Source organism: Maylandia zebra, linkage group LG16, assembly GCF_041146795.1.
Source record: "Maylandia zebra isolate NMK-2024a linkage group LG16, Mzebra_GT3a, whole genome shotgun sequence".
Lineage (NCBI taxonomy): Eukaryota > Metazoa > Chordata > Actinopteri > Cichliformes > Cichlidae > Maylandia > Maylandia zebra.
This window is the reverse complement of record NC_135182.1, coordinates 16797901-16823875: the sequence shown is the minus strand read 5'-3', so window position 1 is coordinate 16823875 and position 25975 is coordinate 16797901. Positions and strand designations below refer to the sequence as shown.

The following is a 25975-nucleotide window of genomic DNA, read 5'->3' as shown; positions in this document are numbered from 1 at the left end:
AATGACTGTAGAAAACAGTCTTTTCTGTTGGCTACCCACCTAACTGTAACAAGCAGCTGTACTGCCCTCAAGTGGAAGATAATGTAATTGTTCTGCCTGTCACTACACACCATTCACTTATAATACCAATCAGGTGAAGTTGGATAATCTTCACACAGTGGTTGGGAAACACTGAATTAACCTATACATCTGTAATGGGACGCAGAACACACAGGAAACACAGCTTTATGGGAAGGTTTGACAACAACATAACCAAGAACAGAGGAAGGCTGAACACTTAAATACACACAAGGCAATAAGGCACAAAAGCGACACCAGGGAACACAACTGAATAGAATCTACTAATAAGATGGAGGGAACAAAACTGAACGTGAAGCACATGAGACGAAGACTAGCAAAATAAAACAGGAAGTGACAAACAAAGAGACAGACTAGACAAGACAAGACTCAGGAAACACAGGCTGGCTAAAAAAAAAAAGTAACAAAAAACAAAAGCCAGAACACTAACTGGAAATAGAAATTTACAGAAACTCAAGGACTCAATCACCATCAAAGACGTAGTGCTCCAGCAAAACCAAAAACATAACTACAAGAACACCGAAAACGCAGCAGCAAATCTCTTAAGCCAGAACAAAGAATAAAAAACTCAAAACACTGTGTCAATGACACAGGAGCCATGACACTGTTGTGTTTACACATAACAGAAAATGTAGCAGAGAACCAACTGTAATGGTATGTTTAGGCACTTTGTTACTAACAACCTGCCACAAAATCACATCGTTTGTTCCTTTTTCTTTGAATGAATTTATGAAGAAAAATGCCAAAGATAAAACAGTTTGCCAGGCATAACAGTTTGGGGTTTATTTTGCATCAGCAAGGTTATTACCAAATAAATATTACGTGTCATATCTCAGCAGGATGTCCTTAAAAATTTTAAGAAACTGGACTAGTGGAGGACAAAATAGGATGCCTGCAGGAGGTGAACAAAATTCATATCTTTAAGAAACAGGCTGGCTGTAAAGAAGCCATTCTTAAGAAAGGGGAAACGGCGAGAAAAGGATGAAGTATAATATATTTTTATATTTTTCATATATTTTGCTGCTAACAGTTCTGTGTATGTATGCTCTCACCACAGGGAGAAATTGGACCCCCAGGGCCTCCAGGAAACGATACACATGAGCAAGTTCTGTTCAATGCAACTGAATTTCAGGTCCTCATTTTTGCTCATAAACCTTTGAAGATAAAATAAGAGGGAGCGTCACAAGCACTAACATATATCATAAAAATACTTTGTTTTAGGGTCATCCTGGAGACAAAGGTGTAAAAGGAGAAAGAGGGGCGCTGGTATGTTACCACTAATGACTCATCATACACATTTAGATCACAAACACAGATATAACACATCCACGTAAGTGCGATGTTCATCATTATTATTATTTCTAATTAACTGGATTTATTTTGTGTGATTTCAGGCAGACAACAAAGGAGAGCGTGGAATAAAAGGAATGCCTGGACCACGGGTTAGCTCAGCATACTTCTAAACATGCTATCAAACCACTTTCCTTTGTCCTGCTGTTATGTCATCTGCTGCTTTGGTTTCTGTTCTAGGGTCCACCTGGTGCAAATGGAAGACCTGGACGAAAGGTAAAAAGAGATGTCACGTTATGGTTGTATTCTTAAAATAATATAAAACACAGTTTATTAATCTGACAATCACATCTCTCTGTAGGGTGATTACGGTGAAAGAGGACCAAGAGGCAGAGATGGTCCTAAGGTGAGCACCTGATGCTGTTTCATTTCTTTTCTAAATGACTGGTCAACAGAAGGTGTAGACAGTTATTTAGAATAAATGGCTTAGTTATGATATTGTGATTAAAAACAGCACAATGTGCACGTGACAGTCACACACAGACAGTCAAATATCTTATTAGTTGAAGTACCGAGGAGTACAGAAAGACTTAGGATGCATTTGTGTTTCAGGGTGTTATTGGTGACCCAGGAGAGGTGATTTCACAAGGGCCTTTTTGGGACTCAGCGGGTAAGTAACTAACACAAGAGAAACAGTCAAATAATGAGTCAGTGGAAACCAGAAAAATTATTTTGATTAAGATAAATCCGAAACTGTGCTGATAAGCCACTCAATGGAATGAGGCAAGTTTACTAAGGTCAAAGGTCAAGTGACTCTAAAGAAGGTTATTGTAGTCTACATGAGCTCAGATTTCAGTCAAGGCTCTTGTCCAGGAGGGATGTCAACACAACATTTGTTCATGGCATCTGGTTGAGGGTACATTAGAAATGTTAGTTATACTGACATGGAAACAAAGATGGTCCAACATTAATAAAGTGACACTGAAATCAGTATTATTAAGTAACGCAACAAAGACTAATTCTATACGAACAGTGTTACAGAGTTTGGTTTACCATTGTCTGAATGATTTCTTAGCAAACCATGCCTGGAAGCTGTTGATGTTACCTTTTGCGTAAATGCTAAAAAATGCTTCCTGTGTTTTCTTTGACTTTATAAGCCGGTCCTCCTGGTGAGAAAGGTTTACCTGGAGAGAGGGGTTCGATTGGAGACCAAGGTGTTCCTGGTCTGCCAGGACTTCCTGCCTCTGAAGAACAACAAGGTATGTAAACAGAAGCTTTCGAAGGACACGAAACCTTTGACTTAAACAACATCGCAGTTGTTATGAAAAGAGCAGCTGACTGCTGCACGTTCATACTGGTTATTTGTGGCTCGACCTGCTAACACGTGAACAGCCCTTTAAAGCCAAGTATATCATATTTGATATATGAGCTTTTGAGGCTTTTACATTATCAGTGTGATTTTTGTTTCTCCCTGAAAAATCGAAAGAAACAGCACAATAGATTTTAAGGACTAAATTGCAAAAAAAAATGCCTGCATTTTCTGGCAATTATTTCATGGTTCAGGCCTTAAAAGGATCATGTGAACAGATCCCAAAAAACTATGTGGGGCAAAGATTCTGTTATTATGTTTTGACGGGAAAGTGTGGGAAACGTTAAAAACCCTGGCCGGTTGCCTGGAGTTTGATATAACTAACATCAATAAACACAAACTTAGGAAGCTGGTCTTATGGGCCTTTGTAATAATCTTCTGTGTACTCCCTTCTTCTATCCCAACAACTGTAAAAAATAAAACTATCATTTCAGCTGCTGTTCTCTCTAGTAAGCACCACCAGGTTTCTACCGATGTGGTAAAAGATCAGCATTTGCCTTTTTGAGTCACACGTTGTTTGTAAGACTCATAAGTAGTTTCCCTTTTCACGTCATATGGAGAAATAAAATGGCCAAAAACTCCACCTCTACCACCTTCACCTTCACCCAGTTACAGTAGTAGTATTAGTTTCCCAGGCCTTGTTGGAGTTGCGTTTTCACTGTGGAGGAACCATCTGTCAAAATCTGCCTAACTTGTGACTTTGTGGTGACTCACATTTTCCCCTTGGGCGTAGCCTAAGCAGAAAAAGATGGGAATGGGTTAACCTCCACTTGCCTTTTGATGACAGTGTTTCCTACTACATACTTCAGAAAACTGTCTGCCCTGCTGTGCTCACTTCTGAAAAGTAGCGTCAATCAAAATGAGTGATATCGTCTCAGTGCTTCGGATGAAGGACAAGAGATATAAATAGCCATGCAGTCCAGGTCTCTTTCACTGAGCCAAAATACAGAAGCAGTGTGTGATGAAGTACACCCAATGATAAGGTAACCAAAGTCATGCGGCCATGCTCTTTTTAAAGAGAAAAGCATTCTCCTGGCAACTCTCCCAAAGAAACCTGCAGTCTTTTTCTTATTCTACTGTCATGAACTTTAACGGCTAACATGCTAACTGAGGTCTGTGGAGGCTGAGTTCTTGGGTTTGTTTGATTCTTTGAACATTGTATTCTGACATTCGGGTTAATTTGCTGGCTCCTGCCTACTACTTACCTTTGTAATTCCTATGGAGGCAGTAAGGTTGTACTTAGTTCTTCACACAGCAGCTTTTGCTTTCTGTAATACATGCTATGTTGTTGTTCATCTTTGGTTGTATATAAATCAATAAATCAATCTGGAAAGCCCTGCTTTTTATCATGTCCTGATACTTAAAACTAAAACTTGGAAAATAGCTGTTGTTTTTTTTTGTTTTGTTTTTTTTACATATGAAACTACTAGGTAACCCTATTTGATGTTATAGGTTGAGAATTCCTTGTTTGACTTTCCAAAGTTAATAGAAATTGGAATGATTTAAGCCAGGGGTGTCAGACTCGAGACCTCGAGGGCCGGTGTCCTGCAGATGTATCCTTAATGCAACACAGCTGATTTAAATGGCTAAACTACCTCCTCAGCGTGTCTTGAAGTTCTCCAGAGGCTGGTAATGAACTAATCATTTATTCAGGTTTGTTGACCCAGGGTGAGATCTAAAACCTGCAGGACGCCTCCCCTTGAGGTCTGGAGCCTGACACCCCTGATTTAAGCAACTTTAACACTATATTTGTACCACTGTGATAGGAGGCGTGTGCCGATGTCAAAACTCCTGGACTGTTGTTATAACCACAGAAATAACTTCTGAAAACGTTGTTTGTTTCCATCAGTCTTCGTTTTGTTCGGGCCAGAAGGTTTTGCTGGAGATAAAGGAGACAAGGGCCAACAAGGTGAACCAGGACGCCCTGCTCTCAGTGCAGGACCACAGGGAGTCAAGGGGCGCAGCGGGGAGATGGGCCCTCCTGGACCAAAAGGGACATGTGAGGGAATCAGGTTACTTTTATTGTTGTCTCTGTTTGTAAAATCTGTTACATCTTTATGTATTATAGTTTTATTTGCCTTTAGGGGGAGAGTACCACAAGGGAGCCCCAGGTGAGAGAGGAAGGCCTGGAAACGCAGGCTCCAAAGGACCAAAAGGTGAAGTAGTAGTTTTCTAAACTGTTAATATTCTAAATAAATAAAAAAGCAGTCATTTAATCAGAACAATTTCCTCCTGTGTACGTTTAGGTGATCATGGAGAATGTCAGTGCAACGTTGTAAATGCTATACCTGGTTTACTCGGCCGTCCCGGTGATCCTGGCGATCCGGGGATGACTGGAGAGTTTGGTCAGGAAGGTGATCCAGGAGATCCAGGTCTCCAAGGAGACGAAGGGTTCGCAGTAAGGCAAAATAAAAAAAAAAGACAAACTCTACTTGTACAGACAAAAAAAAAACCCAAACATCTCCTTATTCCCCTCCGCTTTGTTCTCTTGTGCTATAGGGATTTCCTGGGCTCGATGGTTTGCCAGGCCCAAAAGGTCGTAAGGGGGACACAACTATCGCCAAAGAGAAAGGTGCCTCTTATCTTATTTTTGTCTTATTTCAGATCAACAGTAGAGTTACAAGTGAGCAAGAAAAGAAATACCATGTTTATTTGTGTTTGTGGTTGTTTGCATGCCTGGCAATGTCTTTGTATTCCCAACAGGACATCACGGTGACCCAGGAGATTTAGGAAAAGATGGTGAGCCAGGAGCACCTGGGGCTCCAGGCAGAAGCGGTCAGGCTGGTTTGCCTGGCAACCGAGGTTCTCCAGTGAGTCCATCACTATTTCACATTGTCTTTACCTTTAAAAAAGTCTCCTACTCTGTGATTTGCATCTTATCCTAAACTATTTGTTGCTCATTTGTTCCCTTTACTTGCCTCGCTTGAGTACCAACAATCTTAAAATGCAGTGATTGTGATGGTCCATATAAATAGGGAGAAGGACCCAGGGGAGAACGTGGGGACAAAGGTTTCCCAGGTATTTCTGGTCGACCGGGCACTGTAGGGTTGAGCGGAGAACCAGGTCTAAATCTTGAGGGTGTCAAAGGTGTGCGTGGCTTACCTGGTGACGACGGTCTCACTGGCTATGATGGAAGTCCAGGAACACCAGGCAGTCCAGGTAATGAGCTGCCTCCTTACCTACTTCTATTCTGTCTTATTTGTGGTGTTGCATATATCTCCTCTAAGGCTTTGTCTCCTTACAGGCATTTTACTCATTTTCACTCTACTAAATATTACATTTTATTTTGTCTTTTTTAAAATATTCTCTTTTGTCACTTAATGCAAGGAAGTCAAATGGGAATGACGATTAATGGCCGGTGTTTAAAAGAGGACGATGCATGTAGATTGTTTTCCATTTTATTGACTTTTCTTCCTTTGCCTCGTGCTATCTCTTTGTTGCAGGAGCTCCATCTCTCAAACCAGCTGCAGCCGAGCTTGTTTGAGATAATGCTTGTGCTTTTGAATAACTCTTATTTCGAATGCCTCTCTCTTTCATTCTCCCTCATTTGCAACTGAAAGGCGGCTGTAGTCTGACAGGAGGAGAAGGACAGGTGGATGTAACAGGTAGCTGGCATAACAACGTTTTCACCTTATTGCTTCGATTGTGACTACTCTGTTGTGCTTTGCTTCTAGGTTATTTGTTTGGGATGCATGATGAATTATGAAATGTTTAAAATATTTCAGTGTGTCCAGACACCAGCTAATGTAAGGATAAAGATAATGTCACTTTCTCAAAACCGTTCACGCTGGGCAGCAGTAAAAGTTCACCTTCACCAAAGTAGTTCTTTCCAAACACTTTGACGCACATTTAAAATCTTGTCCTGAATATCGTGTTTGTTATTTTCTTCTCAGGCCCTTGCGATACATTTGTAGGACCTCCTGGATCACCTGGACTTCCAGGGCCTACTGGATTATCAGGAGTTAAAGGTAAAATATCAAGACCCTGATGCTATGCTTTGTTCCTTGCAGGGGAACTATGTTTTGATACCTTCTTTTACCCTCAATCCAACAGGTCTTCCTGGCCAAAAAGGACCACAGGGTTTCTATGGAGTAAGGGGAACGAAAGGAGAATTAGGAGATCAAGGCATTGGTGGCCCCCCTGGACCACCAGGTGAAGACTGATAAGAAAATCCCAAGGGCCAGTTTTAGTAACAGTATACACTTGCACAAAACCTTCTTTTGGTGTTAAAAGGCTACTGTTGGTACTTCCTTAAGAGGCATAGTGTCAGTCTTTTAGTTTCTTTGAACCTTTTCTCTTATCAGGTTTTTGACCCACTAATTTGAGCTGCTTTTTGTTCATTGTGTTGGTTGCTGTTGATGAACTTGCTATGACTTTATTAATTTGTGCATTTTTAGGAGATCATCTGCAGACCTTTGCACTCCCATCAGCCCTTTTTTTTGAGATTGTACTGTAGCATCATGCTAATTTTCCCCGTTTAGTAAATCTGGCCCCAACTGTGCAATAGTCCTGTAGATAGAACTGTTCTAATTGTTGGTTGAAATATTATCTTTAGTCTATATTTTCTTTTGTTGGTTCTTTAAACAGGTTTTACAGGCCCTCGTGGAGACTTGGGAACCCCAGGCAGTAAAGGCTCCGTAGGAGTCGCCGGCTCATCCGGTATGTCTGGTCGGCATGGAACACAGGGTGAAAAGGGTGTTCATGGAGAAATCTTGGATGCAATGCCTGGATCACCTGGAGACCCAGGACTGCCTGGACTTCGAGGGTTTAAAGGCCTATCGGGAGAACAAGGAGAACCAGGTTATCCAGGTAAGCAGTTTCTCTTTTTCATTTTTTCAAATCCCTAATTTGATAGGTATGATTCATGGTTTATATCCATCTACTTCTCCAGGAATGGGTGGCATGCCTGGTATGACTGGCTTAAAGGGTAAGTTTGGCCCTCCAGGGCTGCTGGGGGAGGAAGGAAAGCCTGGACCAGATGGCAATTTTGGCTATCCTGGTGATCCTGGGAGGACAGGTCCCCGAGGGCTACATGGTGCAGTTGGACACCCAGGTTAGAAGAATATACACACAGGTGTACATTTCCACAAATCTTCACATTTATGTCTGACATCCCTCTTATGTCTTGTTGTCTAGGTTTAACTGGAGAGAGGGGAAATGAAGGAGACCCAGGTCCTCCAGGACCTATTGGTTTAAAAGGTATCCCAGGGGAATTTGGAAATGATGGCGTCATCGGAGAGAGTGGTCCACCTGGTGATCCAGGATTTCCCGGTTTAAATGGACGCCCTGGCGTTCCAGGAATGAAGGGTTTGTTTCTTAATTAATCAAATGCTTAAGACCATAAAGAAACACAAAATAAATTATGTGAACATGCCCACCATTTGTCAAAATGTTCTGTGGTTCCTCCATTTTAAGGATACAAAGGGTCACATGGCATGTCAGGTTTTGAGGGTCGTAGTGGTGATCTCGGATTGAAGGGCCACAGTGGACTGAAAGGAGAGTCGGGACTGCAAGGTGAAGTAGGCCTAAAAGGAATAAAAGGCCAAGGTGGAGAAAAAGGTGAGACTGGCACCTGTAGATTCCTTGAGCTGTTTTGAAACTGGACAAAAACTCAACAACTGACCACAACTGTCTGCTAGGTGATCGTGGTCTGACAGGTCCTCCTGGGGAGAAACCAAAAGTTCCTCCACAGATGCTTGTTGAAATGAAAGGACTCAAGGGAGAGGGTGGACCTGTAGGAAATCAAGGTTTCATTGGGGCAAGAGGTGTGAAGCTCAAATCAAAATTCATTTCCTCCTTTTGTCTCAGTTCCTCTGCTCTCTCACCCCTAACTTTGGCACATCTTACTCTTTTCCAAAGGCTCTAAGGGTTTTCCCGGTGTGCCGGGGGAGGAGGGAACCCATGGTTTCCCCGGGGACCCCAGCAATGAGAAAGGATATCAAGGAGATCCAGGTCCACAGGGGCTACCAGGAATCAAAGGAATGCCAGGGATAACTGGAAACCGAGGAATTACTGGTTTCGGGGGAATGCATGGTGTAAAGGTGAAACTATCAATAAAATGAATGTAATTCAGTTATCAAGGGGCAACATCCAGGTCTGAGTGAAGAAGTCAGCACCAAGATGTGGAAGTCTTCCAATACTCACTTGAGGAAGGCTCTAAAGCAAGTCAGCTGAAGTAACTGACTTATTGGAATGTCCAACTTTATCTCTATGAGACATCTATCCCGTGCACCTTACACTTTGCTAGTGCTGTACATGAACATTCTATAAGTATGCTTTTGTTAAACTCGCTTATATTTCCTGCGCTCATCTAAGTTGTGAAAAAAAGTTTGAAACTGCAGACTTAATACTAGCATCCCTGGCTCTAAAAAAATTATCCCCTTGCACTAGTGTACAGGTGATGTAAAAGGCCCGTTCAGCTCATCATGCACTGTTTTCACCACGGCTAGTGCTAGCAGCATTTGCTAGCAGACAATGCACCTACCATCAGTAGTGCTGAAGCCAGTCCCTACAGGGAGTGCAGAATTATTAGGCAAATGAGTATTTTGTCCACATCATCCTCTTCATGCATGTTGTCTTACTCCAAGCTGTATAGGCTCGAAAGCCTACTACCAATGAAGCATATTAAGTGATGTGCATCTCTGTAATGAGAAGGGGTGTGGTTTAATGACATCAACACCCTATATCAGGTGTGCATAATTATTAGGCAACGTCCTTTCCTTTGGCAAAATGGGTCAAAAGAAGGACTTGACAGGCTCAGAAAAGTCACAAATAGTGAGATATCTTGCAGAGGGATGCAGCAGTCTCAAAATTGCAAAGCTTCTGAAGCGTGATCATCGAACAATCAAGCGTTTCATTCAAAATAGTCAACAGGGTCGCAAGAAGCGTGTGGAAAAACCAAGGCGCAAAATAACTGCCCATGAACTGAGAAAAGTCAAGCGTGCAGCTGCCAAGATGCCACTTGCCACCAGTTTGGCCATATTTCAGAGCTGCAACATCACTGGAGTGCCCAAAAGCACAAGGTGTGCAATACTCAGAGACATGGCCAAGGTAAGAAGGGCTGAAAGACGACCACCACTGAACAAGACACACAAGCTGAAACGTCAAGACTGGGCCAAGAAATATCTCAAGACTGGTTTTTCTAAGGTTTTATGGACTGATGAAATGAGAGTGAGTCTTGATGGGCCAGATGGATGGGCCCGTGGCTGGATTGGTAAAGGGCAGAGAGCTCCAGTCCGACTCAGACGCCAGCAAGGTGGAGGTGGAGTACTGGTTTGGGCTGGTATCATCAAAGATGAGCTTGTGGGGCCTTTTCGGGTTGAGGATGGAGTCAAGCTCAACTCCCAGTCCTACTGCCAGTTTCTGGAAGACACCTTCTTCAAGCAGTGGTACAGGAAGAAGTTTGCATCCTTCAAGAAAAACATGATTTTCATGCAGGACAATGCTCCATCACACGCGTCCAAGTACTCCACAGCGTGGCTGGCAAGAAAGGGTATAAAAGAAGAAAAACTAATGACATGGCCTCCTTGTTCACCTGATCTGAACCCCATTGAGAACCTGTGGTCCATCATCAAATGTGAGATTTACAAGGAGGGAAAACAGTACACCTCTCTGAACAGTGTCTGGGAGGCTGTGGTTGCTGCTGCACGCAATGTTGATGGTGAACAGATCAAAACACTGACAGAATCCATGGATGGCAGGCTTTTGAGTGTCCTTGCAAAGAAAGGTGGCTATATTGGTCGCTGATTTGTTTTTGTTTTGTTTTGAATGTCAGAAATGTATATTTGTGAATGTGGAGATGTTATATTGGTTTCACTGGTAAAAATCAATAATTGAAATGGGTATATATTTGTTTTTTGTTAAGTTGCCTAATAATTATGCACAGTAATAGTCACCTGCACACACAGATATCCCCCTAAAATAGCTAAAACTAAAAACAAACTAAAAACTACTTCCAAAAACATTCAGCTTTGATATTAATGAGTTTTTTGGGTTCATTGAGAACATGGTTGTTGTTCAATAATAACATTATTCCTCAAAAATACAACTTGCCTAATAATTCTGCACTCCCTGTATATAAAGATTTTACTTCACAGTAACACGATCAAGCTCTATGTCTGTGTTTTAGCTCTATGTAGCCACAGAACACCCCCCACTCCCACCACATCAGTGCTAAACAGCAGACAGGTGCAGCTAGATTCTAGTAGGTGGATATAGTGGAGCAGTTAGCAGCTAAAAGTTAAAGTTCCCTAAACTTCCTATAGAAGTAGTACTTTTTCAAAGAAAAATATTGTTTAAAAGTTTTATATAATTGAGTGTGATTTAGAGACAGTGAGGCTCAAGGATACTATTGGAGTGCAATATAAAAAAACAGGTGTAAAGTGATTCAGGATAAACTGATCCAGGATAAAGTCTAGTTATGTATCTTGACCCTCTGATCTTTACAATTTCTTTCTCTATCTTCCCTTCCTGAATGGTTTGAGAACTTCTTTAAATCCTAAATTTATATTTTCAGCTTCGTCTGTAAAAATTCATTTTTTTACCTGCATGTTCAGCACGTTTCTTTTCTCGCAGACATCATTCCTGTGTGCGCATGTGTTTTTAATTGTCCACATATAACTTTTTTAGGGAACTAAAGGGAGTCCTGGTGCCTATGGCTCATCGGGTGAAACAGGAAGGAAGGGTGACAGAGGTACAACCAGGAACTTTAATTTCAGACATTCTGAGATTTAAACACTGATTATAGTGATCATGAGGGAAATTTGTATGTGGTGTTAAATTGTAATAAATTTCACAGGTGAGAAAGGCCCTCGTATAGACCTTCCTGGAGTTCCTGGATTGAGAGGAGAGGATGGATTTATAGGAGAGCCAGGTACAAACTGTAGCTCATCAAATTTCTTCTTTTCTTGTTTTGATTAGCAATTGTTAACTAGTGATGGTCTGAAATTAAATGATTTAATATCCCTCTTAAAGGCCAGACAGGACTAACTGGAACGACTGGGGACAGAGGTATACCTGGCTTTGAAGGTATTAAAGGCATGAAGGGAGAGGCAGGCATTCTGGGATTACCAGGATTTCCAGGTAGAACACACACTCACACTGACCACTTAATTGTACAGTTTTGAATGCTAGATATTATATATGCATGACACTGCATTTACATGTATATATTTCATAGGATCGGATGGGCAGAAGGGAACGTCTGGTAATCAAGGTCAAAAGGGCCTTCCAGGCTCTCCTGGGCAAGAGGGCCAACCAGGCATTCCTGGCTTCCGGGGTGTCAAAGGTCAGATAACTGTCCTGTTCTTTCTCTTCAAACTACATGCCTGTTTTCTCCAATATTATTCTGTACTATGAAAATGTGTACAGGTCTTCCTGGCCCAAAAGGTCTTGATGGATTAGATGGATTGAAAGGGCAGAAGGGTTTCACTGGAACACCAGGTACTATTTTCCAAGAATTCATGGACATTTTTTCCATGTGTGCAATCCTAAAACATATAGAGTATAATACCTCTACTGGAATATACCACTAATATTTCAAAATAAAGGTCAACCACTACTTCAGATACACAAAGGATAGTGGATAAAGAACATCCAAAATAGCAAAAAATAGCATCACAAGCTGGGGGTTAGACTCTAAACATAATATCAAAATGTGTCTTTGTCTTTCATTGGTTGTGTATTCATAGACATTAAAGCAACAATTAAATCCAGCCTAAACAGAATGAAAGATATGTCTTGCTTTTTCTGTGTTGCAAAAACTTTAGTAACCCCACATTTCCTGGCTTTTTCCATCAGGTCCAAACATCACTGGACCTGCTGGGGAGACGGGAATTAAAGGACAGAAGGGAGACAGCGGTGACCCTAATAACCAGCCAGGTTCTCCAGGTGCACTGGGTTCGAAAGGCTTCCAGGGACCTCATGGTTAGTCTCTACCGCCATGCATTAATAAGACCCATTTGTAATACAATTCAACTTTCTTAAAGCTGACACAATCCCATGTTTCATCCATTCAGGTGATCAAGGACAACCTGGCCCACCAGGATTCCGTGGCCCCCCAGGATTAAGTGGGACCTCAGACAGAAGGGGACCCCTTGGGGACTCTGGCTTTGCTGGACCTAAAGGATACCAAGGTAAAAAAGATTCAGTTTTGTGAAAGGAAACCATTGTTATTTCACACCAGTACACTGGGATGCTTTGTCTTCAATTTATCTGTATTTATTAACCCGTATTGACGTATTTTCCAGGTTTCACTGGAAACAGAGGTCTTTCTGGTGTGGACGCTCCCCCAGGAGAGCAGGGTGTAACAGGAATAAATGGCTTTCCTGGATTCCCAGGAAGGAAAGGAATTAAAGGAGATCAAGGTCCAGTTGGATACATAGGGTCAAATGGTATTTCTGGGAAGAAAGGTACGGATTAAATTAAAACATTTAACTGTGTTTAAATTAGTACTGCATGAGTGTACATGGTCAAATAATCAGCTAATGGAATTGCAACAGTATTATTTAATTTCTAGAGTTTGTCACAACAGTACAGTTTTGTCTGTGCAACTATATCAGTCTCACACATTGCTGTGGATGACTTTTGGCCCCTTCTTCTTTACGTTGCTTCAGTTCATTCAGGTTTGCAGGTATTCATTAATGCAAAGCTCTCCATTTGTGTTGCCAACTTATCACCTTGATTCTTTTCTTTCTTTTTTTTAGTTATTCTGCTGTAGCTTTACTGGTTTGCTTGGGATATTGTCCTATTGCATGTCCCACTTTCAACCAAGTTTTAGCTGGTAGGCGGATGGCATCACATTGGACTCTAGAATACTTTGGTACACAGAGGAGTTCAGTGACTGAAAAGTAACAGGGCGTCATGGCTGCAAAACAAGCCAAAATCCTCACCCCTCCACCACTGTGATTAACAGTGGGTATGAGGTGTTTGTTGATATGCTGGGTTAGGTTATCACCAAATGTGGTGCCGTGCATTATGGCCAAACACTTCCACTTTGGGTTTAGCTGTCCAAAGGACATTGTTCCGGAAGTCTTGTGTGCATTCAGAGGTAAATTTGCAAACCTAAGTCATATGGTGATGTTCTTAGAGAAAATAATTTTTCTCTGGCAACCAAACAAGTCATACTAGTGCAGTCTTTTTCTAATTATTCTGCCATTAACTTTAACATTTAGCTTGCTAAATGAGGTCTGAGATGTAGTCTTGTTTTTTTGGAGTTTCTCTAAGCATTGCACAGTCTGAAACAGGATAAAGTTGCAGGGATGCCCACTCCTGGGAAGATTGTGTTAACTCAAACTCCATTCCAGCAAACTGCCTAAATGTCTGCTTTTTAGAGGTGGTCACACTCCCCGGTGATCAGTTAATCAAGTGCATTTGCTACTTACCCTCCTAATTCCTATGGAAGCAGTAATGGTGCTCACAGCACTCCTGTGAAAAGTTTCTTTTTCACATGACTATCAGTTTTTTGGGACGGTAGACTTCTTACTAGTAATTTAGGTCAAAGAAATACTGTTGAATTACCTAAAAATCACACAAAGAAGCTTAAGTTACAAAAAGATTGTGCCAAAGATGCCCCATACGGTCCTGCTAAGGCATATTATGATGATTAATTTCATCTGCTTTTTTTGTTACAGGAATGAAAGGAGAGCAAGGATTCATGGGATTACCTGGCAAGACTGGTGTAAAGGGACAAAGAGGGCCAGTCGGTCCAAAAGGAAGCACTGGACTTCCAGGTTAATTATAGAGTCATAATATACAGACTGACCTCTAGGTATCATACCCTGTGTGGGTACATGTATGCTCGTTTTCTTTTTGTCTTCACTGTTATATGATCTGTTTTCCAGGTCTTCCTGGGCCTCCAGGAAACCAGGGTCCTCCTCCAGTTTCCATCAGAATTCCAGGAGAGAGGGGACTTCCTGGACCACAGGGTATCCGAGGTCCCAAGGGGTATATAGGGGACCCAGGTGCACAAGGTCTTCCTGGAGATCAAGGTTAGTTATTGTAAAACTTTTGCTGTTGACCATTCCTAAAAATTGTCGGGCCCAATTAATACATATAGATATTGTTTCTGTACAGGGTTCGTGGGACCCATTGGACAAAAAGGAATGCCAGGGATCAGTGGTAGACCGGGAATCCCTGGATTGCGTGGCGAAGGTGGACAAATTGGCCACCCTGGTCTACAGGGCATGGAAGGTGCGTCTGATACTCTGATATTTTGGAATTAGCTTAATAAAACCTGGATTAAAAGATTTAAAGTAGGTGTGAACTATAACATTGTGTGAGTGTTGATTTAGTGAAAAAATGTCAAATGTCTGATTGGATTATCGTAATATCATAGAGTAGATAGTTAACAGGTCTTGAGGCCATATATGAAATACTGAATGATTCAGGTATACTGAGTATGTGAATGCATCACCTCAGTAGGTTATAAGACCACCGAATGAACTCCTCATTCCTCATTAGGTCACCACGGTAACCCGGGAATTTCCGGTTTACCTGGCATGCCTGGCCGCAGTGTCAGTGTGGGTTACTTGCTGGTGAAACACAGTCAGTCCGATCAGATACCCATGTGTCCCGTGGGTATGGCTAAACTGTGGGATGGCTACAGCTTGCTGTACCTCGAGGGCCAGGAAAAGGCCCACAACCAGGACCTTGGTAAGTCATCCTAAGTGTGAAAATTACTCTACATGTGTTAATGTGTGTTAAAGTTTTACTTGCTTCTTCGTGCTGAATGTTGTTCTTTACAACTGCGGCTGCATGTTTGTGGTCACTGTCACGCAGAAGCAATGTTTCACTGTTTGTAACTTCCTGATGGTGTTGCATGATAGAAATGAACCTCTTGATTATTTTAAGGCTGCTTTTAAAATGTTGACCAACAGATTCTGTCAGATTACTTTAAATAGTTTTATTTAGCAGATTTAAAGTGTACCACACAGACAGAACCTTTCAAAGAAGAAAAAAATACCATCTTCTTATTATACATGACAAGTTCGTAAATTTATATATTTATATAATATGTAATAGCTTGATTTTTTTTTTCACTTGTGTGATATTTAGTGATTTAATTTCTTTACATTTTTCTTCAAAGGAGCCAGAAATTCCTGTAATTTTTATAAAGTGTTTGTATTTTCTGTTTTTTCAAGGTTTGGCAGGCTCCTGCCTCTCAAAGTTCAGCACCATGCCCTTCCTCTACTGCAATCCAGGAGACATTTGTTACTACGCCAGCAGAAATGACAAATCCTACTGGCTGTCAACAACTGCCCCGCTTCCTATGATGCCTGTCGAGCAGGGCGGCATAAAACCATACATCAGCCGCTGCTCAGTGTGTGAAGCTCCATCAGTTGCAATAGCAGTGCACAGTCAGGACATCACCATCCCACAGTGTCCTGCAGGCTGGCGCAGCTTGTGGATTGGCTACTCCTTCCTCATGGTGAGTTTCAGGTTCAGGTTCCAGAAGTCTGATTTACAGTGTGTGTGTCTGGGATAATGTGCAGACAGAGAAGTAGCATAGTTGTAGAGTAGCATGTAGCTTTCTGAACCATAAATCCAATTCCTAAACCATCTTGCAACCAACATGCATTTTTTTCTAATAGCCAGCATAAAGAAGTCAAATTGTGCAGAAAAGTGTGAACTTTGACCTTAGTAAATATTTCTGTTACATTCATGGTCTGAATTTCTAGTTTTAAGTCTTATTAAAAGCAGCAGGATGTTTATTTTCTGAATTATGGCCCCATTCTTCACATATGACAAGAAATCAGAGTTTCCAATATATGTTTAAATTCTATAATTAAAAGTCAGAATATGTAGGAAATATTTTTAACAGAACAGATTGATGTATATCTTGTCCTACTTCTACAGAAATACACATAATTATTTTCCCAGTAACTGGTGTTAGTATCAGCCCTGGCCCCAAAACAATTGTATTGGTTGACTTTATTTTAATATTATTGGATTTGCTGACAGAGAAAACACATTTTCAATTGTTCAACTCGACTTCTCATCTGCCTGATTAAAATTTCCTTTCACCTTTGTCCTTGCAGCACACCGCAGCGGGAAACGAAGGCGGAGGTCAGTCCTTGTCGTCGCCCGGTTCGTGCCTGGAGGACTTCCGCACAACACCATTCATCGAGTGCAACGGGGCCAAAGGCACTTGCCACTACTTTGCTAACAAGCAGAGCTTCTGGCTAACCTCCATAGATCAGCAGTTCCACTCTGAGCCGTCATCAGAGACGCTAAAAGCAGGCCAGCTCCTGTCACGCATCAGCCGTTGCCAGGTCTGCATGAAGAACTTGTGAAAGACTCAACAGCAGACTTCACATTGACAGCGGTCTAATACTAAAACCGATCAGATAACAGGGGATCCAGAAAATGTAGATCACTGTCAATGGGGAAACTTGTTTCCCTGAGCTGCAGAGCTCAGATATGCAATGACTGATGATTGAGATGCCTCGAGCTTTGAGTTACACTGTAGATAAATAAGAAGAGGCGGTGAGAACGGCAGTATTGTGGAGAAACATCTTTGTGTTAAATGTAGTTTGGTGCTTCATTTTTTAACTTATTACCTCAGTTACTATGACACATTGTTAACTATCAGAGACCATACACTACAGCTGAACCAAAGATGCACATATGTATGCAATGCTTAGTTTAACTACATGCTCTTATTGTTTAGGATTTAAAGCCCGACATAAAGACACTAACACTGCTTTTCAGCCACATGAAGGTGAGAAGGGTTTCATTGGAGCTCATGAACACGTGTTTGTAGATACTTTTGAAAGGGTTATCCTGCTTCTTTTCAGTTACTCTTACAAAGCCGAGTTTTATAAAATTACCATGCACTGTTAGCTTGCTTTTGTCAACTTCTGCAGAGCCACGTAACTTTTCCTGACGCGTTCGTACAATGCACTGATACCGTTTTTACTATCTGAATGAACTTGACCCCATCCCTGCAAGTTTTTTAAATGTATATCCAATCTAGTACTACTTACATCATTTTCCTTTACACTTTTAGCCTCTGGATTACGCCATCAGGACAGAATGTAAACACAGAGGTCTGACCATAGCCGATCCTTGCTCCTGTCACTGACCCTTTGTTAGATAGGAGCGTTTCACAGAATTTAGAAAAGATTCTATTTCATCTACATGCACTTCTTAAGAAATAATTATTAGACCAGAAAAATACTGACAACATCTGATATAATTGTAATATAATTATAGTGTTTTTATAACATGATTATTTCATCGGATCGGAAAGATTAAATGTTGTTTGTTACACTTGTGTGTCATTGTCCTTCTGAATCTCACAAAGCAGACTGCAAAGTGCAAAATAAAAAAATCTTTATTACGACAGAATGCTTAAAAATTCAAACACCTGTATTTTTATTTATTTATTTATTTTTAAATACACTCATCGAAAAGTTCCAAAAAGTGCAGATAAAATATAAAGATCAGTTTCAACAGTGACAGAACTTTAAAGTCTGATTAATAAAACCTTAAAATTCATCATAAACAGTGCAACGTGCAGCCTAACTAATTAGTGCTGTTACATGTGCGTGAAATTCTGGTGGCGAAACGCTGACAAACGGCAGTGATGTCTGTCCTCACGAGCACGTTTGGGCTATTAGTGCAGTTCGAGTCATTAAAGTGGAAAGTTTCAGAAACAAAGAGTGATAATGCGCCGTGCATTTTATGTCCCTTCCTTACAAAGAAACATGGGAAAAATCTCTCTGGACACTATGATCTTCACAGCATCAGAAGTGTAGATTTGTGTTTTACCAAGAGGTCATTAACACGGTTTGGTCTCAGTTAAGGCAAGAGGGGGAAAAAAAGAAAAAAGAAAGGAAAAGTACCATCACAGTATGCATTTGGTCATCAGACTATCCTGGTGATTGCCTTTGGTTAAAAATGAGCCTACAGGTGGCCTCCGCCTCCTCTTCCTCACCTCTCTTTGGCCCCTAACAGCAGCCAGATCTTCCCTTCTTGCTGCCGACCATCCTGCATTCCTCTAGATCCACAGTAGGAGATTTCTGATTCTCTTGCCTCTTCCTTAGAATGGAAGGCAGCACCAGATCAAACAGCGTCTCAAACAGGGTGTCCACGTTATAGCCGGTCTTGGCACTCGTCTCGAAGCACATCTTCTCTGCTGGCAAGCTGTTCTTTTCCTCCAGGCCCTTATAGCGCAGTATTCTCCCATAAAGAGCCACTGCATCCTCATTGATCACCTGCTTGCGAAGCATCACGCCAGGTAGGGATGTAGGGGAGGCCGGCGGCGTGGGACAACCAGACAGCACCTCGCACTCCTGGTTGCACTCAGTTCGGTCCTTGACTAGGCCATCTGAGTCGTGGCATAGCTGGGCTTTGGAGTCTGTGAGATCCGCCTTGTTTCCCACTAAGGCGTAGATGCAGTCATGGTTAGCGGTGTCAGTCAGGGACAGGAAGCGCTCCTCCAGCTCAGCTAGGCTCTGCCAGTTGGTGACGTCGTAAGTGAGGATGACTGCGGCTGCACCTCGACAGTACATGGATCCCAGACCGTGGAACTGTTCCCGGCCTGAGGAGACAAAGGCAGGTCAAAAGAGTGAGTACCGACTCACCACGAGCACTCATTTTTTTAAAAAAAAGGAAAAAAGATTTTCTGTACGAGCAACGGAAAGACATTGTGTGACAGTCAGCAGTTTGAAAACAGAAACAATCTTTGTTATTGAAATATGCAGAATGCTTGAAAGGGCGCATTGTGTGAATCCAGTGCACTTTAACCTCTACAGACTTTAACAAAAACCTTCCCCACCGGGGGGCACTGTTTTACAAGTGAGTGCACTGAGATATTTTGGGATGTTTGTTGTTGTTGCATGTTGCAACTTTTCATATTTCCTTCTAGCCTAACCCACAATTTAAGGGCAGGAGGTCGACTAATTGTTGTGGTTTTCTTCATATTATTGTTGAGTCTTTACCTTAGGATATAATGAAACTTGAGGCGACTGTTGGGATTTGGCGCTATATAAATAAAACTGAATTTAACTTCATTACTAGAGACTAGTAAGATGTACGTAACTAGATGTTTAAACATCAATGAACTTGCATAATTAATATTTGATTGAACATATTATTCTTATTTTGTTATGGCAGAACGGCAGTTAGTGGTTCAAGGATAACTGCAGCCCCCTCTCTCTCCCTCTGATAGTTGTAAACAAGTGAGGGGGGAAAGTAAACAGATGACACCCGAGCTAAACAGTGTGGTTCTGCAGTACTTCGACATAAAAAATATGTTTGTATAAGATGGAATATGACAAGGCAACCAAAGCCAGGCTGCGTCGTAAGTTCAATGTTTGACAAAGGTATTAATCCCAAACTCCTCTTAAAAAGATCGCTGAGACCAGTTTTTGTGTGTGTGTGTGTGTGTGTGTGTGTGTGTGTGTGTGTGTGTGTGTGTGTGTGTGTGTATGGTTTTCCATTCACAAACAGTCGTTTTATATTAGAATGCCAATCAGTCAACTGACAGGAGTGGGTGGATTTAAACGGTCTGGAATGTAATGCTGCTGAAGGCAAATGCTGCACTTCAACACCACCACAATCTACTGCCTTAAAAGTTACCATCAAGAACAGGAAGTGCCCCAATCAAACCCATTCATCCATCTTTTCTGCTTATCCAGTTCAGGGTCACAGTGAGGCTTGAGCCCATCCCAGCTATCACAGGCGAGAGCGCAGGGTAGATCCTGGACAAGTCGCATGTTGACCGCGGGGCTAAAAAACCGCCCACGCAGACACGGTGAGAACATGCAGACCTCCTTGCTGTTGCTTTGAGGTGAAAGTGTTAACCACCGTGCTTTGCAGCCTTTGTCAATCCATTCCAGGAAATAACTGAACATGCTAACCCTCACAAAGACAGATTTATAGCAAAGCTGTTTTGTTAGTGTGCTTACTTTGCTATACAAAACCTGGAAGCAGTATTTATGCATCTGCTGTGTTTTTTATCAAGTGATTGATGATTTATTAGTTTGTTTTCCCTAGCCATCATTTAAAGATACTGATGACAGACTCATATATGAAAAAGAAAAGCAGCAAACGGTACTTTTTTTTCACCCCCCTTCTCATTGACAAATAAAGAAATTTCTTTTTTATTTCGTCAGCTCAAATGGCAGGAATGTACAACAACTTACTCAGCACCCCTGCTTCTCTGGGAAAATACTGCTACATGTAACTTTGGAAAAGACATGTTAAAGCACGGGGACTCAATTCCTCCTGTCATAACTTCATCATGTGACTTTTAAGAGGAAGAGGCCCGACAGCATGAAGGCCCGCACAACAGAATGTAACTGAAAAGACTAGTAAAGAAGCAGCCAGCTTAGAGTTTCACGGATTAACAAAAATAAGAACAACAGCACTCAAGACTTCCACACTATCACAGCTTTGTGGTGTATACCGAAATATCGGCAACAACTGAAACGACTCAGCGCTAACTGCACTCAACAGGGACTTGACACAGAGGTTGTGGAGTTGGGGAACACAGCCAGGAAATGGCTCACTGGTGACATGGCCAGACTTTCCTTATCTCGATGGTTCACCAGCTCCATTTCTGTGAAGTACATATTTGCCTAAGAAGGTTTGCCCTAATTCTTGTTTACACAACACTTGAATACAGTCAGCACCGAGCTTATTCACCAGCAGTTACTGGATTGTTCCTGTCACGACCAACAGAAAAGGCCAAATGAGTTTATCTGAATACACTGTGACACAATATTCAATATCACAGAGAAAAAACAAGCTGGCTCTGCCTATGAGAAACCCTCTATAATGAAGGGCGTTATTCACTTGGTGCATTATTAAAGGACAAATAACTGAAGAACTGACCTATATTTCACTGCACAGACAGAAATATAATGACTGACCTACATTTAACTCAATCAGTAATCATTTTAGTTTAGTCAGCAGGAAAACTGTTGGAGTTGTACTAATAATACTTTCATTTTCAGGTTACAGAGTCACAATAAAAACTTTCCTTTTGATTTCAAATCAAAACTTCAGTGGCTGTTTGTCCAATAAGTGAACAATTTCAGACACATAACATGTAAAACAGGGGTGCCAAACATAAGGCTCAAGGTCCAGAATCAGCCTGCAAAACACTCCAATGTGGCCTATTGAACGGCTTTTGAAATTTTGAAGGATGACATAAATTGTAGACTTTAGAATTCTTTTTTCAGCTTTTCCTACTGTAAAGAAAAGACGTTCCCATGACGATTCATACTACACCAATGGAAGTAAGTAATAGATAAACAATGAAATACTAGAAAGCTATAGGTTTTTTTTTTCAATATTTACTATACTAATTTCAGATTTTTATGTTGCGTTAAAAAATAAATTATCAATTAACAAAATTTTTTCTAATTTTCTAATTACAGTGTCCATTAGTCTGCACACTGAGCTAATGGAGTTTTTTCTATAATTTCACACATTTATTTCTTATAATTTAAGCCCAAAGCAGCATTTTTTAATCAAACAGAAAAACTGAGAATTCCCCCCCCCCCAAAAAAAAAAAATCACAGTTCTTGTTCTTATGTTAAAATAGCTCAGTAATGTAAACTTAAACTTCTTTACACTGACAGAAAAGGGAGTTTCACTGGTCTTGCCCAGCTAAAATCAATGTAAAATAAGTTTGACATTCTTCATATAAAATGTAAAGTTTAATTTTCTGGTAAAAAATTACTATTAAAAAAAATAAAGAAAAATACCCTAAGCACTGGAGCCCAAAGCACAATTGAACACACACAGTCTAGTTTTAGGGGCTCCAAATTTATTCACACTTTTCCACCAAATCAGAAAAGCAGTGGTTGTATTTTCTGAAGCCTCGTACAAATACATGTGACCATTTCTGCAGAAGTACCCAGATGATATTTCTCTATCGGGTCACACTTGCACAAATTGAGCAACACAAGTCAAGACAAAACATGCTTCTTTCCTTGTTCAGCACAAAGGAGGTGAACATGGGAACTGATTTAAGAAATGGAGCATTTTCGGTAAATTAGGACAAAGGCCAGCATGTAAAAACATGTGGGGTTTGTCCAGGGGGTGTTTGTCTGCATAGTGGGTGATTTTCTGGCAGCACCTTTGAGTTTTAAAGAGAGAAGTTGTTTTTTGTGGGGGAGTTTTTGTGTGTGTTACTTTAATCAGTTACATTCATTATTAATACACTTTTGATTCTTCATGACTAAAATATCTGCCATTACCTGTGATGATAACAAACTAAAACTGATATTCTCTTGCTCTTTGAAAGCCCACTTATCAAAAAGAAAGAAAGACGAAAAACTGGTTTGTTTTCCAGAATAGCTGACTGACAGATCTTTATGTCACAATTACCGTTAATACTGCATAATACCCAGAACAGATGTCCGTGTTTCTGATGTTGGTGGGACCATATATACGAAAGTTACTTCTTCAGGATTCCTCGTGGTTGAGATTCTCAAATAAATGAATAAATGAGAAATTAATCCCTACTTTTAGTTTTTTTTTTCCCCGAAGCATTTTTCTCCCTTGAGCCCAACTAACTGCAAAGATATCCTGGTGTCGCTTTTAATACATCATGCTTACAGTGCAGTATTGTGATAACATCATAATAGTGAGTAACGCATCATGATTGTACTGTAACATGAAATACTCCTTATCTTGACTTTTTTTTTTTTTTTTAATGGTAGAAATCTCTTTAATATGTCACTTAAAAGTCGTATTTTCTTTAAATATTAAAGTAGTCCCTTGAAGGGGAAGTGAAACGGACTTTTTTCCATGCAGACCAAATGAAAACTCCACTTATTTCCTATCTACCCACAGATCAATAAATACCATGCTTATTTTTGAGGAACTCGGTCAGCTTTTACGATAAGATCGACTCTGGAAATATTTTTAAAAAGTGACTAAAGCGAATAAAAGTCAGACTAAAAGCTTAGGCCGTCTGAACAGACAGAGAGGTCACATGGCAGTGATTACCTCAGATGAACGGATCATTCCTTATCAGGTAAACAAAGGCACTGAACCACCGGAAGAAGGCACGTTAAGAGTCTAGAGTAAACATTGGGGAAAGAGGGTAGAGTAAAGGATGGATTACCAGCTGTGTCCCATATTGAGATATTGTAAGGTCCCCATTGTTTGAGGAAAAATGCCCCTCCGACGGTGCTGACGGTCTCTTTGAACTTCCTCTCCATGTACCTGTGGAGCAGCGACGTCTTCCCCACGTTCATGTCTCCCAGGAGAACAACCTTGACGTCAGGCCTCTTCATCTTCGACACCTCGGGCATGACGCTGGCTTGTTCGGGTCCCGCTATTTTATTTCTCTGACGCTCGGAGCGAAGACGCGCTCTAACTCGTGAAAAACACCGCAGGCTGGTCGCGAATTCCTCTGACAAACGTCATTTTCTGAACGAAAGTTCACTTCTGATAACGTGTCTATCCGGTGTTAGCTCATTCTCAAATCTGCTGTCCAAGTCCGAACTTCAAAAAGTCACTGAGGTAAAACAGGAAGTAGATGACGAGCCGCAGACCAACAAGGAGAATTTGCTCTGAACCGTGTCTTCCAGGTGGAGGACGTGGGCGGCCTCTAGTGGACAGTGGGAACAAAATAATAATAATAATAATAATAATAATAATAATAATAACTGTGCCTAAGTCAAATAAGTTTAAGTGTATAGGCTGTATATGCTGCTGGGAAATAATCATAAATAAAAACTACTTAGTCAATATTGGTCTTTTCTGGCATCGTTGTATTTTTACCCAGTTGTATATAGCATTCGTATTCTATTTTTATCTTATTGTATATTTTTATTCTATTTTATTCTACTGTATATAGTATATTATTTTATTCTATTCTGTACAGCTGTGTACTGTATTTATTCTTATTGTATTCTAATTTTTGCGTCATAACTTTTGCACTGTCCACTTCCTGCTGTGACAAAACAAATTTCCCACGTGTGGGACTAATAAAGGTCATCTTATCTTATCTTATCTTATTATTAAAAAAGATTGAGGGCAGCCTTTTGAGTAGGACAATTTTCCACACAATGACAAAAAAAAGGGACAGAGTTGCATTGAAACTACAAAGACCCCTGTCTGATTTTCTTCTTCTTCTTTCATTAAAATGCACTGACAGCAAATATTACATAATATGCCTCTCCTCAAAGCATTCCTTATGGTTATATTTATGCCTTTAGTGTGGTGTTAGTAGCAGTCTCCAAGGCTTAAGTGTGATTTGAGTGGTCAAGCCTGAAGTTGTTTTATGCCTACCAGACAAAACCCAGGGAGAAAAGTAAAACTGTCTATAATTCCGATTTGTAATTAGTCGGTGGGCGGGTATTAGTTTTCAAACTAAGCATAACACACATTCTTCTGGGATTTTACACTCTCTTAGTGGTATACGTGTCGCTTAATTGTGTTTTTCTGTTAGTTTGGAGGATTAAAAAATATTTTTTTGTTGTCAGGCTGAGACAAATGGCTAAAAAATGCCAATGTGGTCTTTAAAATCTGGACCAAAAACATGATGATGATGATGATGATGATGATGATGATGATGATGATGATGATTATAATTATTAGCTGAGAAATAAATATTCATTCACTTTATGCCAATGGCCTGCCTAAAATGTAGACTGATATTTGTAAGAAAGTAAAAAATATTCAACAATCATGTTTCTGCTTCGATCGAAACATGTGATCTATTCACAATAAATATAACAATAACTAGAAGAAAGTTAGATAAACAGTTACAGTTACAAAATATTTTAATTTAATTTAAATGAAGACTTGATAAATAAAAATAGGCTACACTTTCTACGTAAAATATTTTTTTTGACATGCTTCTAAAATTATGTGTGTATGGAATCTCGTGCCTGACAGTTCACGTGTGTTCGCCTGTTACCACCTCTACACTTTCATAGTGCATAGTAGGACTGACCTCCTGAAGAGTTCTTTATGGCAGAGGGGTTGAATAATGAGTATTAAAAAATACAAAACTTCTAAAAACAGAGGCAAACAGACGGTTATACTTGCAATATGGCTGGAAAAAAACTTAAAATCAGCACAAATAGATGAAAACTGCAAATAAACTTAAAAACATCTGCACCTTATTACTCTTCTGTGTGTATTTTGATGTGTGCTTCATTTTATTATGGAGGAGGGCTTGTTGTCTCAGAATCCGGCCCTGCTGAAGCAGCGCATGCTTAAACCTGCTTCCGGTTTGATGGCTCGTCGACAGCAGATTTCACCCTC

General features: G+C 40.7%; 2 protein-coding genes across 3 annotated transcripts in view; one reads left to right on the top strand and one right to left on the bottom strand.

The window, feature by feature from the left end:
* col4a2 (collagen, type IV, alpha 2) overlaps positions 1–18007 on the top strand; it is a 62385-nt gene extending 44378 nt beyond the window's left edge. The window contains exons 13-48 of one of the 2 annotated variants that reach the window (XM_012919141.5): positions 1136–1210; positions 1300–1344; positions 1473–1520; positions 1609–1644; positions 1730–1774; positions 1981–2038; positions 2526–2627; positions 4587–4736; positions 4822–4893; positions 4984–5135; positions 5237–5309; positions 5441–5547; positions 5713–5896; positions 6298–6342; positions 6631–6705; positions 6791–6889; positions 7325–7546; positions 7629–7790; positions 7874–8044; positions 8153–8296; positions 8377–8502; positions 8597–8778; positions 11366–11429; positions 11535–11609; positions 11711–11818; positions 11916–12023; positions 12107–12178; positions 12536–12661; positions 12754–12870; positions 12985–13146; positions 14368–14466; positions 14578–14724; positions 14810–14926; positions 15197–15388; positions 15877–16163; positions 16774–18007. In XM_012919141.5, coding sequence (XP_012774595.2) covers positions 1136–1210; positions 1300–1344; positions 1473–1520; positions 1609–1644; positions 1730–1774; positions 1981–2038; positions 2526–2627; positions 4587–4736; positions 4822–4893; positions 4984–5135; positions 5237–5309; positions 5441–5547; positions 5713–5896; positions 6298–6342; positions 6631–6705; positions 6791–6889; positions 7325–7546; positions 7629–7790; positions 7874–8044; positions 8153–8296; positions 8377–8502; positions 8597–8778; positions 11366–11429; positions 11535–11609; positions 11711–11818; positions 11916–12023; positions 12107–12178; positions 12536–12661; positions 12754–12870; positions 12985–13146; positions 14368–14466; positions 14578–14724; positions 14810–14926; positions 15197–15388; positions 15877–16163; positions 16774–17028 — 4302 coding nt within the window. In that variant the 3' untranslated portion in view covers positions 17029–18007. The remainder of the gene's footprint in view (positions 1–1135; positions 1211–1299; positions 1345–1472; positions 1521–1608; positions 1645–1729; positions 1775–1980; positions 2039–2525; positions 2628–4586; positions 4737–4821; positions 4894–4983; positions 5136–5236; positions 5310–5440; positions 5548–5712; positions 5897–6297; positions 6343–6630; positions 6706–6790; positions 6890–7324; positions 7547–7628; positions 7791–7873; positions 8045–8152; positions 8297–8376; positions 8503–8596; positions 8779–11365; positions 11430–11534; positions 11610–11710; positions 11819–11915; positions 12024–12106; positions 12179–12535; positions 12662–12753; positions 12871–12984; positions 13147–14367; positions 14467–14577; positions 14725–14809; positions 14927–15196; positions 15389–15876; positions 16164–16773) is intronic. The other variant, XM_012919142.5, reaches the window with a different exon arrangement.
* Positions 18008–18053: 46 nt separating this feature from the next.
* Positions 18054–25953, bottom strand: rab20 (RAB20, member RAS oncogene family). The gene is made up of 3 exons (XM_024805309.2): positions 25830–25953; positions 23823–24311; positions 18054–19280 (listed from the first exon to the last, which is right to left on the bottom strand). The coding sequence occupies exons 2-3, from the start codon at positions 24010–24012 to the stop codon at positions 18688–18690; spliced, it is 783 nt and encodes a 260-aa protein (XP_024661077.1). The 5' UTR covers positions 24013–24311; positions 25830–25953; the 3' UTR covers positions 18054–18687.
* Positions 25954–25975: the final 22 nt, after the last annotated feature.